The following is a 16,321-nucleotide window of genomic DNA, read 5'->3' as shown; positions in this document are numbered from 1 at the left end:
CAAATTACACAGATTAATGAAATATTGTGTCGGGGTCTCTGAAACTTATGGACTTGATAAGTGACAAAATTATAGCATGTTTGCTATTGCAATGACCAAATTAGATGTTCTGTTCATAATTAGTACCAGGTATATATTAGCTCAAGAAATACTTGCTGATAAATAAGTGAATGGTCCTGAAAATGATAACTAAATGGTAACTAGAAATACAAACTCTATGTGAGGGACGTGGAACTCCTTGGGACAGAAGAGCCCCAAGGAGTTAGTGGCTTTTGTGGGAAGTGTAAACACCAAGATTAGTCAGTAATTCACAGGTCTTTTTTCTTCAAATAAGTAATCAATTTAGAAGTTAGATCTGTAGGGACACTCTCCTTGCAGTGTTGCTTCTCTAAAACTCAGTCACCTGAGAACACCAGAGAAGCCTGACTTCTTTGCTGGTTCATTCTGTAAAGCATAAGGAAAGTATTTTCCTACATTTTTCAGCTCAAATAGGTGTGGGTGTGGTCCTGCTTACTTTACAGCAGAGGCTACTTCCTGTTGTACCTGTTCTGCAAAGTGCATGACTGTTAGCAGAATGACAGAAAAGTGCCCTCATTTAAATTTTCTTCTTGTGTTTAAACAGTCAAAACATGCTTTATGCCAACCAAGATTTCGCTGGTCTTGATAGACAGAGGTGGAATGAAATATTAATCACTTTTGAAAAGACCTGGGCAAGATAATAATCTTTCTGGCATGGCTCAGTGTTGTTCTTAAATAAACCAAAGAGGAAACCAAGAAGTAGGAATGAAGTTTCTCTAATTGGTATTGGGGGGATGTGACGTGGTACCCCATTCAGCAGTGACCGATAGTAATATCTGTAGCTTCTCAGTTTCATGGAGCATGACTGCAGTTAGCAGTCTGGGGCTCAAAAAGTGGGTACGCTCTAGACTAGAAAGAGGAGGAAAGTGAGGATGAATTGCAATGGTTATCACAATGTTTCAAGAGAGATTTGATCAGGGTTTGGACCAAGGTAATAGAGATGAATAAGAGAAAGAGAGAACTCAAATATACGAGTCTGCTTTCAAGGTGTCTGGCCTGAGTGACTGCAAAGATGGAGTTGCCATTAACTGATCTGGAGAATATTGTGGGTGGAGAAAGTTCGTGGCGGGATAATCAGGAATTCATCGTGAACATGCTAATTATAACATGCCAATTAGACACTGAAGTGGAGATGTTGAGTAGGTAGCTGGATGAACTGGAGATGTAGGACAGCTATCAGCATATGGATGGTAATCAAACTAATAGGACTGGATCTTATCACGAGGGAGAGATAGACGGGAAACTAAGTCCCAGGGATATCTGCTGCATTTTTTTCAAATGTCTTGAATTCTACACAACTTATCCAGTTTGTGGTTTTCTAGGACATTGACTGCAGGAGTTAGGTTGGAAAATACTCCTTAAGTATTCTTTGATGATAATGTGTTATGAAGGAAACTATTTTTCAAAGTGACCCAGAAGTCCATAAAGTAAATATACGACTTTGACGTTAAATCCAGAAAGCTTGGTGACTCTCCATTTAACTTGTGTTTTAATCGGTTAAATAAGAACTCAGGCACTATAGATGACAAAAGGGGCTACAAGCCCTGGCCAGCTGTTCCTCCATTCAAAAACCAGCATTTTAGCCCATCCCAGAAATAAGCAGAGCCAGGGACCTGAGCATGAGTGACCACAGAAGGAGTGCTAGAGCCAGGAGGTAGTTTCTCAGTGGACTTATCTCTCAATCTCTCTCTCTCTCTCTCTCTCTCTCTCTCTCTCTCTCTCTCTCTCTCTCAGAACACAGGTGTCAAGCACAGCATTCAAGAGCAGAGGTTTTGGAGTCAAGTAGACTTGGGTTCTTACCCCAATTCCACCACTTACCACAGAAGGAGTGCTAGAGCCAGGAGGTAGAAAAATGTTTCTCAGTGGACTTGTCTCTCTCTCTCTCTCTCTCTCTCTCTCTCTCTCTCTCTCTCTCTCTCTCTCTCTCTCTCTCTCAACACAGGAGTCAATCACAGCATTCAAGAGCAGAGGCTTTGGAGTCAAGTAGACTTGGGTTCTTACCCCAACTCCACCTCCACCACTTACCAGCTGTTTGACTAGTAAGAAAGTCGCTTAAGTTCTCTGAGTCTTGGCATACTTGTCTATAAAATGGGAAGAGTAGTATCTATGTCGTGTAAAAACGGAATGGGATAATAGTTGTAAAGCATTTAGCACAATGATGGCAATTTTTTTGTTTCTAAAGTCTCTCAATAGACTCAATTCCATCAGAAGTCCACTAGGGGGCACCTCAAGAAATTAATTTGGAGCCCACTGTGGTAACTGGCGTGGGGAAAGAGTTAATGTGTTTCCAAATGTGACTTGTATTAATACTTTGGGAGTAGCCTGTTCAGTGCACTAGTGCACAACACCTTTGGTTTCAAACATGTATGAATTGGTCGTAGCAGAATTCCACAACAGGGTGTGAATTCCTAACGCACTGGGTCACACACTTGGGTAAGGTTCCATTTGTGAAGGACATCTCTGAATTCTAAGGCTTTCTGCGCCAGCTGTGGTCATATATAGCTCTGCAGCTAGGTCAAGCTATTAAATCATGTTACTTATACAATAATGTACTAACAAATTTCCATAAGCACTTGTTGAGAGAGCTGACATTAAAAAAAAAAATGCACACACATCTCTAGTCTATTCGGGCAGTAATACTTTGGAATTAATTTGCTTACCTTTGTGCCAGCAGTTTTTCGTGGTAGGTAAACAGCTAACACATAGTTAAGCCAGAATTCAAACCCAAAGAGTATGGCTCCAGAGCCCACACTCCTGCTCCCTACACAAGGTTACCTTTACTGAAAGGTAGCGTCGAAATAATGCTAAATGCGAGAGGGTGATGATAAAGAACAGGTGTGGCCATTGTCAAGCAATTGGTAACTTGGATTAATATATGGTAATCATGAGAATAGTACATACTCTACTCAGTTAAAAATATGCAAGTCATTCAGACTATTAATATGGATACTGAGTCATGTCTGTGTATATGGATGGATCTTTATACATATGTGAGTGTGTACATGTACAGCTGCATATGCATAAGGACATACATTTCTTATTTGAATGTAAGTATTCAATATAATGTTATCTGAATGTTACTATGTGCTAAACACATAATGTAATATGAAAGGCAACATCATGGTCAAGTATTGCAGGCAGGTACAATATCAGGATATTGTCCACCAACTCAGAGAAGGCTTCTTGGAGAAAACTATCTTAGTGGATTTGATTTAATGGGACTACTGTATGAACATCTGACCCTAGAAAAAGGAGTTTAGACTAGTGCTTGGAATAAAGCATATTGAGTGAATGAGTGAGTGAAGAAATGAATGATAGTTACTTTATGAATGGGAGAAACAAAAATTAGAAACAGAGGAAGTAAAACAAAGGGGATGGGTGAGAGGATGGGGGTGGCTAGCACGGAGCAAAGAATTCCTTCAGCGGGACTTGTTTATCAGAGAGCTGGCTGGGAGCTGGCTGGCGACGGACTTTTTGACTGCATGATCAAGTCCTCTCTCCTGGCTTTCATTCAGTCTCAGACCAAGAAGTTGTGTTATTTAGTTGTTTTTGTTTTCTTTTTCTTTTTGAGTCCTATTCCTCATAGTTGCCAACCACACGAGCGGACGACTGCTCTTACGTGATTCTTATTTTCTAGTGGAAATGTGTTCATCTTTATAAGCAAGGTAATCTGCCGTCACTGAAAATTAATACACTTTTTGCATAGTTAGTTCTAAATAAGTCTCTTCACTTATAGATTAATGGAACAGTTAACACCACATTCTATCCATATTATTTACCACTTTGGCTGCTTCTCGAATATCTTTTTTTGCCTTTTCTTTCCTTAGCATTTTCCATCAGGGTTCTGGTTCTTATATGACGCTAATGCCTTCCTTGGGCTGAACTGTGTAATATGTTTAGTGCATCGAGGACCCTGCCAACTTTCCAGGGAATGGAGCCATGGACCTACCTTCTAAGTGATACTGACAGCTAAACTAACTTTTTTGTATCTTAGAAAATCAACGTTGTAGTTTATTTTAGACACATCAACGAAGTTTAATTGTCATGGCAAAATCGTACTGAAACTTCAGTTAAAAACGTGTGTTCAGGAAAACTTTAAAGAATTCCTCCATGCAGTATATAATGAAATCGGTATGGTTTGGGGTAACAAATATATCCAAGGACCATATGCAGAAATGTAATTAATTCTCTGTAATGAAAAATAATAACTGTATTGTTTGTGCCTGAAGACCTGATATGAGTTGAAACAGGGGAAACTGTTGTTAGTTTTATGTTAGAATGTTAGCTGCAACTTTAATTACGTTGTACTTCCTTGAAGTGCAGTCGATGCTTTTAAAAGAAGAATCTGTGTCACTTACTCTTGTTGAGCTGTTTTTTCCTCTTCCTGAAAGGATACATAGCTTCCCCTCTCTTCTCTGCCTAAATGAAAATGCCCCTAAGATGCATGTGATTGCAGATTCTACATAATTCAAATAGCAGAGCCATGAAACCCCACTCTTGCATTTGGATTCTGGGAACCAGTGTAAGTGATGTCAGAATAATGCCTGAAAGGTGTGGTGTCGGGGCCAGGATTCTGCCCCGGGATGCACAGCCCATGCATTGGAAGTTGTGCACTCATAACCCCAGGCTGAGTGCCCTCCTCATTGTTTTAATTACAGACCTACAGCGTGCGGGTAAGAAACTTGGATTTGACAACAGCAGAAGAAAGAGGATATTGTATGCCGTCGGTCAGCTTTGTATTAGATCCTTAAAGGGAAAATTATGTGAAAGAAAGAAGAGGAAGAAAACAAACTAGCAAGATCCCTATTTCAATGTAATTTGGAGAAAATGACTGATTTGGGTTGGTCATGTTGCCAGAACAGATGACTCAAGGCTTCCAAACAAGAAATGGAAATCAGGAGGATGCCTGAAGCCTGAAAGAAGAACAAATTTGTGAAGATGTGATTGACTGTAAGCCTTCAAAATCAACTGTACCAAGATGAGCTTGGATCATTGCCCGGAACAGAACTGAATGGTGATGTTCATTTAGGTCCTGACTGTTGAAACAAAGTAAAATGTAGTAATTGTGCTCTGTTAGGTACACAGGCGTGTTCATGCTCTCCAATTTCCCCAACTGGAGATCTGGTGTCACTTTCCCTGTCGCTCCTATTTCATGCTTCACCGGTGAGTATTATTGCTGCTCTGGACGCTTGCTGAATGCCAGGTTTTTGGCAAAGAAGTGAGATCCAGGTGAAAGCATCCTTCTCATGCTGCATGAGTGTGCTGCAGGTGGCTTGGAAAATGGCTTTGCAACTTGGAAATCATTTCTTTAATTGGCCTTTTCAGACTTGGATGATGTGCACCTCAATACTGGCATTCAGTGTGATGGTTGCTGGATTGAGGTTATGACTTTCAGCAGTTTGGGCCCCAAAGCCCTCCATCTCTAACAATCAGGGAAAGCCTCGTTTCCGTGGCCAGCAGATTTGGGTGTACATTGATCTTTTCCTCTCTTAGGTGGGAATATAATTTATTCACGGTCTTCTTATACTGAGTCCACAGTAACCTGTCAGCTGAGTTTTATAACCTTTCTGATGGGCAACAGGATTGGACTCCTTCTAAAGGTCAGTTGTGAAGCAGCTACAGTTTCCCTTCCCCTTTGGGGCTGCAAAGAAGGAAAGGTTTGGCGTTGCTGCTTCTAACACCAGAACCCTGCTGACCAGACCAGCCACTCTGAAATGTCCCAGCCTGCCTGGAAGAGCAGTCCGACTCTACTGTAGGAATGACTTCCAAACAAACATTTTCTCCGTACTAAATTAGAAAATAACAGCAAAACCAACAAGGAGGTGACTCAGAGGAGAAAAAGGAGGGGTGCACGGGACATGTGATTCTTCCACTCCTTTTTAGTTTCTTTACCTGAGTCAAGTTTTGAGAATGTTAAGCCCTCTCTTGTCTATTTACCACAAAGTCCTCAGATTTCAGTAGCTGACTCAAAGCAAGTAACTGTGTTTCAGCCATCCAAGTGGACTAAAGATGTTTTCAGGTACAAGATGTTTCATTAAGGATCTGTCTGGTCTCTTTGGGCCTCTAACGTTTGGACCTTAAACAAGGATAACCTAAAATTGAACCCTACTAATGAGAAAAAGCAGGAAGGCTTCTTCAAGGGTTTGACTTGCTGTAAATGAACCTCCAAGATGGGACACAAACTAGAACTCAAAGGAAATGCCACATTTCCTTGCTTCATACAATCAACATCTTTTCATTGGTGGGCCTGTGATCTTGGAGCCACCCTATATGCTAAATAGCTTCACACTTTAAAATGGAGATGAGGGAAAATGAGGTGTAAAATTATTTTGTGGGATTTGGCACAAATCTGTATTTCAAATAAGCTACGTGTGAGCTGCGTCTTTGAGAAAACACATGCAATGCAGTTTTGATCTTCATTTTATAGATGTACATAAGTAATACAAGGCCTGTTTTGATTATACAATTAAAAACAAATGTGATCCTCTATTGTAGTACTCTGCCTACTGACATTCCTGAATAACAACTCTCGTTAGTATATAAACCATTGGGATCTAATGGCTTTAGAGACCTACGACCTCATCCTCATATTTGCTTGTGAGCATCTCCACATTCCATTTGTGGTGTGGGGTTCTCTCATAGGTAATCATCCTAAGGGAATAGGGTTTTAATGTGTGATGGGTTCCTGAGAGAAATAATCCAAAACTAGTTTTTTAAATGGTTCTCACTTGACCAATGTGCTGTATGACTGAAGCTTAAGTAGAATAATATTGTATGTCAACTATAAGAAAAAAAAATTATACATATGTATAATTACATATAATTACATGTATATAATTTTTTTTCTTATAGTCACAGGAATTGCAGTATAGCATAAGGAAGATAGTCAGTGGTATTGTAACAGCTATGTAAGATATCAGAGGGATAGTAGCTTGGGGGCAGGGGATTATCACTTTGTGAGAGGTGAAAATGTCTAACTATTATATTGCTTTGTACACCTGAAACTAATAAAACAAATAGAATAAAATGGTTCTCACAGTCTCCTTCTAAATGTCTTGCTTTACATTTAACGACTATCTTCGCTGATTCTGATTTAAGAATTACAATTTAAAACTTTTTCAGAAATGGAGGTGTTAAAGCCTATTTGTAGCAGAATGCTTTTAGCTGTAGGTTAAAAGAAGACATCATTGAAAGCAGCTCAAATAGTAAAGATTCATTTTCAATTTCCCATAACCAGAAATTTGGAGGTAGGATGCCAGGATTGGTTAATTTAGTCACCAGGGTCCAGGTCCTTCCCATTTTTCTGCTGGCCATCCTCAGCTGGTAGGCAATGACATCCCACTTGGCCGCAGTACACAGGTATCCCATGTAGCTAGGACATCTAGCAAAGAACAGGGACTTTTCTTCCTATGTGCCTCTTTTCCTTAGGCTGGAAATCCAATACTTGCAACATACATCCCTTCTTCATGCTGGTTTCATGGGCTAAGTTTGGGTCATATGTCCATGCATGTGATGGGTTCACTAGCAGGGGAATGGGACCTCCATGACTGGCTTGGAGAATTCTGCTTTCCCTCCTAGATTGGAGAAGGGCTTTCTTCCCTGAGCATAGGGAATGGTGAATACCTGCACCCCAAGGAATAAAGGTGGGGTATGGAGGGTGTCTGTTGGGTGAGCAACCAGCAGTGCTCCTCACTGACTTTCTGGATAATAACAATTTGTACTTTAATTTAGTAATATTTAGTATTACTATCTCAGAATTTTATCATATTACTAAATATGTGTTTTATCATATTACTAAAGCATTGTCTTTCTCCCATACTGACAGAATTACCCTGGTGTGCCTCTTAAGGGCAAAAGTTATACTGGGGGAAAGAAAGTTGATCCTAGGGCCTACCTTTCTTTTTTCTTATTCTGATCCAATTAGAAAATATTTCATCGATAACCCAATAGCTTTCGCAAAAAATGGTCTTGCGAATCTCAGCCCAAATCTGTCAGTTATGCAGGTAGTGGTTCACATTACTTTAAAATACAATTGAATGGAAATGGGAATAGATACCTGATTTTTAGTTGCCATTTCTGCTTCCTACTAAAATAAAGACATGGCAAGACATTTTTGCAACAGAAATAACTTTTCCAAAGGTGTTTATAAAAATAGTTTTATTTCAAACAAAAAGCTTCAATATAGTATAACCTAGTGCTCATGGACATGGACCGTGAGGAGAGTGGAACTTCATTTGTGTCCTGTACCTTATTTGGCAAAGATGTGATAGAAGGTCTCACCTGGGAAATGAAGAACTTAATCATACTTACTTCAAAGGATTGTTGTGAGAGTTCAATGATATATTTAAATGTCCATATGCCTACATACATTTATTCTTAACAGAGTGGCTCGTACATACTAGTAAGCATTCAACAAATTTTGACTATTCTTACTTATAACAATATCAACAAAAGTTTATAAACATACAAGTTAACATTTTCCTACACATGATACCTAAAATCAAACTCACAACTTGCAGAAGTTATAACTTTGTGAAACAAAATATGAGGGCTGCCATATAGTTTATACTACAGTGTTATGAGAGGTCTGGCATTGGTTCTTGTGCCTCTTCCAAAGAGTTGGAGAATTGGCTTGATGTGGGTCAGAACTTAACATCAGAGTTGGGGCTGTTCTTTTCAGGGAAAAGAACAGCCATTAATGCTACATAAGCATTAGAGTCCCATTTCCCATTGATCCAGGGAGTAGAGTGAATGCGTCAATCTATTTCTTGAGGAGTAAGCAGTATGAAACATGTTGATATGTATGTCACAAATCTCTTAACTTCCCAAGTCATTGTCCTGGTAAGTTACATGTTCTGGTATTTCAAGCCAAACCTACATGAAGTCAGAAAAATTTGGCAGAATGAACAATGCATGTGGATATAAACATCAGATCTTCAGCAAACAAAAATACATGTCCTTCGTAAAACATTACAATTCCTTTTTGTTTCTTGGAATCTGTATATCATACTTTGCATTAGGAAAACTTTCAGTAATTATCTAATCAAGTCAGAAAAATCATTGTACTAATGATTTAGTATCATTGTACGAATATGTCAGTTCTGGTGGCTTAAAAAAATTGGTGGGGCAGTTCTCAACAGAGGAAGTGCTGGCCTGACTACTCCATAGATGTCCACAATTGCATGGATATCTGTGAATATATTGCAAGGAAGTAGATAGTTCTCGCTTCCCACTGGCCAACAGAGACTACCTATGGTCCTTGAGAATTTCCCCTTATTGCTGTTCATTGACTGTTAGAAACTTCGGGATGGTGGGATGACTGAGGCGATGGCGGGGAGATGATTGCACATGAAAGGAACAGAGTAGGGAGAAGGGAAGGAGGGTGCATCAAGGAAGCATTGCCAACATGAAGCAGAGCGCTCTGGACCTCCCAGATCTTTTCAGATTAAATCCTTATGGGTCTTCCAGCTGTCTCTCTTCCCTCCTGCCTTCCACCTCTTTTTAATTTCTTCTCCCATCATTTTTAAAATGAAGACCTTCTGTGTTACTTATAAGACTTCTGTCCTCCAGAGCAGCAGTTCTCTCCTTTAGGCAAAAGTTTGAAGTAAGGCAGACTTTGTCTCTTCAGAAAAGCACTTTCCATGTCCTCCTGTTCTTTTTCTTAGAATAACACAATCTGAGAGTTGGAGGAGACAAAACTTCAGGGCCAGGCAGTCCATCCATTACTATATATATCCTATTTCTGACATCCATGACAAGTGGTCATCCAGATTGCTGCAACCCATACCTAATAAATGGGCACTCACGGCTTTTCAAGAGGGCCCATTCTTTCTCTAGGTAGTTCTGACTCTTAGGAGTACTTCCTTGTATTAGGTTGATGCAAAAGTAATTGCGGTTTTTGCAATTATTTTTAACCTTTTAAACCACAATTATTTTTGCACCAACATAATATTAAGCTCCTACTGGGACAAAAAAAAAATATGTGTCTTTCCTTATTGCTTCCACCTATTGATCCTAGTTCTCCCACCTGGAAATCAAAAAAAAAAAGTCTAGTCTCTTTCCTACATGCTTACCTTCCAAGAGATCCACCATGTTATTATGTTTCTCTCTACGACCTTTCTTCTTCAGGAGGAGCAACTGTTCCTCCTATAACTGTTCTTCATCATATGGGATTTCAAGTATCTCTGTTGACTGGGACCCTCTATTCTGGAAGATTTACTTATTAAAATGTTCTTAATTCTTCTCCCCACAACCAGGCATAACCTTCTGGATATGGAAAAATCAGCACAGAAAGAAGAGAACTAATAATGTCCTTCATTATAAAGATAGAACTTCTATTCTGGAAAATCACATTTATCTTTTGGGAAGACCAAACCTACGCTTAGTCACTCCCATGCTGAAAATTAGATAATAATTAATTTATAATGAAATTTAAATGGTAAGCAATGGTGGTATTTAAATTTTACAAGTGAATTTCAGGCATCGGTAGTTGAAATTGGAATGGAAAAGAGGTGGGGGGAATGTGTGAATTCCCACAGTTCTTCAAATCACATGTCTGCTTTACTTCCTATTCATAATGCTAGTATTATCCATTAAGTGAAAAATAGTAAGCACAGTAAACCCATATCGAGGGATCATTTGATTCCTTTCTTCCTCTTCATGAAATACCTACACTTAACAAATATTTGTGGCCTAGTTTCATATACACACACACAAAAAAAATGATTCTGGGATAAGCACTCTAACACACCCACGCCTCAAGGAACTAATAACTTTGAAGCTGTAAGACCAGCCCTTGGCTACCCTCACTGAAGGGTGCTGTGTAAGCCAATGAATCAAGAAAGAACACGAGGTCACCACGTTGGATTGGGTGGCACAGTGCTTTAATCTGAATAAACGTCGAACTTTCTTGTTCCAGAAGCAAAGCGAGAAGCGGAATCCAATTTAAAGGAGTTGGAGTGAAGCTTGAGGGATCAATCAAAGGATCTCTAGCCCCGTGTAAAACGGGCATCCTAGAACGGGTACCCTGAGCCCTGCCTTTATCTGTAGTCACTTATGGGTCCACAAGGAAAACTGATTATCTCAGAAAATAATGCAGAACATTCTCTTCTATTTATGTATTTTCAGGTTTAAAATGAGGGTATGGCATATATATATATATATATATATATATATATATATACACACACACACACACACACACACACACACACACACACACATGGATTCCACGTCAGAAAAATTTAAAATTTTCAATCTTAAAATCTAATATGAAATAAGTGGTGACTTTTTATAAATCTTATCATAAGCATATTCACTCATTCTTTTGGGTTTTTTGTACAAACATCTGAATATGTGACAAGTGCCTCAACATTGGCAACAATAGCAGTCCCAGGCCCTGTGAAATTGCCTATCAGCAAAGGAGTGTGACATTTCTTCTGTCAGCAACATTTGTCCCTTCTTCCATCTCCATTAAGGAAGTTAAAAAATTATAACTAATTCAGGACAGAACCAGGAGCCCTAGTTCCATAGCCCTAGAGCTTGTTAGTTCCCTGGCATTAGTAAAGCTAAAATTGAGATTTCATCACCTTGTTAGCCTCAGAATCTTTGAATCTAGTGGCCTCAGGGATAAGCCCTAACCTCATTTGGTTACCACAAGGGTGGAAATATAAGACTATAGACAGCTTGAAGCTACCTACCACATAACTGAGAAAATAAGTTCAAGATTCCTTGTGACAATTTCCAGTTAAAATGGTGGATTAGGTAAATGCTGTGCTTGCCTGCTCTCATGACCATCTCAAAATTACACCTGAACTACGGAACAACCATCATTGAGAATCACCTGAAATCCATCTGAACAGAAGTCCTATAACTGAGGATATACAGAAGAAGCCATATCAAGACTGATAGTATGAAAAAAAGTAAAAAACATGAATAATAAAATGGCAATAACTACATGTCTATTAACAATTACTTTCTATGTGAATGGATTAAATGCTCCAATCAAAAGACATAGGGTGGCTGAATGGATAAGAAAGCAAAACCCGTACATATGCTGCCTACAAGAGGCTCACTTCAGATCCAAAGACACACACACAGACTAAAAGTAAAAGGACGGAAAAAAATATTTTATAAAAATGGAAAAAAGAAAAAACCTGGGGTAGCAATACTTATACCAGACAAAATAAACTTTAAATCAAAGGCAAGAGACAAAGAAGGATCCAGTAATCCCACTTTAGGGTATTTATCGAAAGAAACCGAAAGCACTATTTCAAGGGGACATGTGCATCTATATGTTCATTGCAGCATTGTTTACAATAGCCAGGATGTGGAGACAACCTGGCTGTCCATCAGTGGATAAATGGATAAAGAAGTGATAATACATATATACAATGGAATATTACTCAGCCATAAAAAAGAATGAAATCTTGCCATCTGCAACAGCATGGATGGGCCTAGAGGGTATGGTATTGAGTAGAGTAAGTCAGAGAAAGACAAATGCCATCTGATTTCATTTATATGGGGAATCTAAAGAACAAAATAAACAAACAAAAACAAAACAGATACAGACTCATAGTCACAGAGAACATTTTGATGGTTGCCAGATGGTAGGGGGTTAGGGGGATGGGTGAAAAAGGTGAAGGGATTAAGAAGTACAAATTGGTAGTTACAAAATAGTCATGGAGATGTAAAGTATAGCATGAAGAATATAGTCAATAATATTATAATAATATTGTAAGGTGTAGATTTATCAAGGTGATAGCTTTGTAAGTTATATAAATAAATGTCTAATCACTATATTATACACCTGAAACTAATATAATATTGCATGATAACTGTAATTGAAAAATTAAAAAATTATTTTAATTAGTTAATTTAAAAAAAAAAAAAAGATCCTTAGAGTGAGGAGGATCAACTTCATCTTTAAGGTAAACACGGTTGTGTTTCACAACTTACCTAAGGGATTCCAGTCTCAGTATCATTTATTCTTCTGCATAATGCTAATAAATGTAGTATTCATTATTCATAATCTCTCCGCTTGAGAATTAAAGCAAAGGAGGACTTCATAATTGGTGTGCTACATTGAATTATTGGTAATACTTTAAGATTAGTTGCTTTATCTATAAACAAAGGCAGAATTACCTATTTTCTAATTCCCTTACTTACGTAAAAACTTTTATTTCTCCAACAGGTTGTTCGGTTTTTACAAGGGAATTCTACCACCCATCTTGGTTGAAACACCAAAAAGAGCAGTGAAGGTAAGTAGTGTATGCCTTCCCACCAAGTGAAAATAGACTACAGTGATAGCTTCAGCGTTAAGACATCCCACAACAACCTATGAGACATTAATGTGAATTAATCATAATATACTAAGATTTTAAACGCAGAAATTGTAGCATGATTTTTTTTTGTAATTAAACTTGATCAATCTCTCAAATATTGGTTTGTGGATTTTTCTTTTCTGGTAAAGGCACTTCCTTCTAATGAAGAAACTGTATAAAAAGCACAGTGATGAATGAAATTCATGTAATCAAAACACAGCAACCACAAAATAGCTTGGACTTTTTTTCAGAGCAATTCATACATTTTCCTTTGGAGCAATAATTATTAAAGAAAGAGAATGGGAAACAAGAGGAGAGAAGAGAGGGAGAAAAGTCTTTCTCCCTAAATCATTCTCATTTTATCAACAGAGCAAACTAATACTCTATCTGTCCTTGTATGTGATTCACATGTAACACATTTATTTGGCTGTTAACTTCCTTCACCCCACCCCCCATCTCCTCTGTTAAAATTTTCTATTCTGGTTTTTACAAAACTATTATTTCCACTACCCTGATTTCCATCTCTTTAACCACATAACTATGGAGTTTTTTTGTACTACTTACTGGTTCAGTGTCTAGATAGGAACACAGAGGCTTGGCAGGACCTCTAAGGAAAAAACAACTAAATCGGATCACTTTTTTATAAGTTTTCTCAGACAAAAGTCCTGATCACAGTGACTCTGACTGGCATTGCCTCCCCTGCCCCCACACCACTGACATCGCTATCTATGGCTTTGTCTTTTCATAATAAATGTAACATAAACTTAGACTGAAAGACTTCCTTTCCAACTAATGACATAAAACTTTTTTCACATGCATTATTCAACTTGTATTCTCAGTATTCCTGTAAGGTAAGAAGGAGCAGCTTATATATTTTTATTCAGTAAATTAAGAGAGTGACTAAGTTAAAATTTATGATAAAATAACCACATATATACACAGACACCAGACTTCTATATTATGGCCCAATAGTAATTTTTTTTAAAGTGATACACTTGCAGTTTTGTTTGTTTGTTTGTTTGTTTGTTTTATTTATTTATTTATTTATTTATTTATTTATTTATTTATTTTAAGGAGCGCGCAGCTCACAGTGGTCCATGCAGGGATTGAACTGGCAGCCTAGGTGTTATTAGCACCTAACCAACTCAGCTAACCGGCCATCCCCCAAATAGTAATTTAATAGGATTTAATTCAGGTCTAGAATTCAGAAAACAAAGCTTTAAAACAAACTTTCTCTGTAACTTCATTCTCTTTGTTGCCATAGTTTTTGTGATTTTATGTTATTATTTCAATACAAATTTCATTATAAGGATCTGAATCGCAGTAGAGAATCTGGAAAAAGTTCACCAAAGTACACAAGAGAGCTGAATTGAATTATGAAATGGCTTCACTTGATAAAAGATTGCCCAAGTAAACAAACAGAGCAGAGTTCCTGTTCAAAAGGGAAGTCACTTTGTCTCCATGGAATAATATATTCATTTGTTCAGTGCTTTACATGTAGAAATAAAGTAAATTATAATTTAAAGTTTTTCTTGGAATATTTTTTCTTAATACTATACATTGGAGACAATTTAAACTCTAAGAGGATTAAGGTATATCAATGTTGAACAGTATTTTATAGAAAAAAAAGTTGAACTTTATAAAACTGAGTTAGTCTCAACTTTAAAAAAAGCAATGCTCCCTGCCAGAACAATGGTTAACAGATGAACTTTTGGGCAACTGGATATGGTATATGTGTCCCAGACATCTTGTTTCAAGTAGATTTACCTTAAAATTATTGAGACATATGGTAAGTATGTTGGCTTTTTAAGTATAACTTGGAGTTAAGAGTATCTTTGCCAGATGGACAGCACTGTTTTTTTCAACACAATTTATGAAAACATTCATTTTATAGATATTTATCTTAGGATTTGCGAGGAGAGTGATCATCTGATTATAACGATTTCATGTATCATAAACTGCTTCATTCTATGTCATCAAACTTCAGAAAAAATATTCAGAGCCATATACACATGCACTTTTACATATATATGGCCTGGGCATATTGTATACATACATGGATATAGATATAGATCTTTTGGGGTACTGACATTTCAGTTACAATCATTATTCTAATCAGAAACAGACAATGTTAAGTTTTTCTGTACGTTAATCTTTAAATGAGATTCATCACTAAAATAATAAGACTCATGGATGCTAAATAAATGAAACTTTGCTTTTCACTAATGAAGACAGACTTAGTATTGCAGTTAGCAAAAGGAAATGAAGACCTCAGAAAGAGACCAACTGGTTCCTCGGAAATGGGAGGCACCGTGTTCCATGTCCCAAGGTCTGGTCTTGAGCTTCACAGGTCCAGAAAGACCGTTTTCCCATGGTCAGACTCGCAAGACGGCCTAACGCATGAGAGATTATAAATTGTAAAGGCTATTTGTTCATCACTATCCCTCCACCTGTCGTAATGGCTACACGTAGTAAATGTTCAATTGATTTTAGATGAATAAATGGAACATATATAGCGAGGAACAGAAATAAAATTGATTGATTTGTAACAGGAGACATTCCTGTCCTGTTCTCCCAAATTCCCTCGTCTACAATTCAGAGTTGATGCAAGTCCAAGACTTCCATTTTCAGCCAAGATGGAGTAACAGAGACCAGAATTATTCTCCTGCCTGAAACAGCAACAACAACAAAAATGAACAAAATATATGAAAATGCAACTTTCAAGTCACTGGACATCGACAAGGAAGGATAGAGAGACGGGAAACAAAGGAGATGAGCCCTGTGGATTGCTCCACTTCTCTGCCCGAGAGGGTTTCCAGGCCCAGGGACAGGCAGGGCAATGTAGGCAGAGCCCAGTGGACTTCCTAGGTTGAGAAGGGGCTGAGAGGCTGGGGAGGGCAAGGCAGCTAGAGTCCACGGGA

At 38.0% G+C, this 16,321-nt stretch overlaps 1 protein-coding gene across 2 annotated transcripts in view; it reads left to right on the top strand.

Moving 5' to 3' along the window:
• SLC25A21 (solute carrier family 25 member 21) overlaps nt 1-16,321 on the top strand; it is a 450,750-nt gene that overhangs the window by 390,924 nt on the left and 43,505 nt on the right. For both annotated transcript variants that reach the window (XM_033108513.1, XM_033108512.1), the window contains exon 4: nt 13,271-13,337. In XM_033108513.1, the coding sequence (XP_032964404.1) occupies nt 13,271-13,337 (67 nt within the window). The remainder of the gene's footprint in view (nt 1-13,270; nt 13,338-16,321) is intronic.

This window comes from Rhinolophus ferrumequinum, chromosome 6 (assembly GCF_004115265.2).
Source record: "Rhinolophus ferrumequinum isolate MPI-CBG mRhiFer1 chromosome 6, mRhiFer1_v1.p, whole genome shotgun sequence".
NCBI lineage: Eukaryota > Metazoa > Chordata > Mammalia > Chiroptera > Rhinolophidae > Rhinolophus > Rhinolophus ferrumequinum.
Note: the sequence above shows the minus strand (reverse complement) of the source record. Positions and strands in the feature narration are given on the sequence as shown.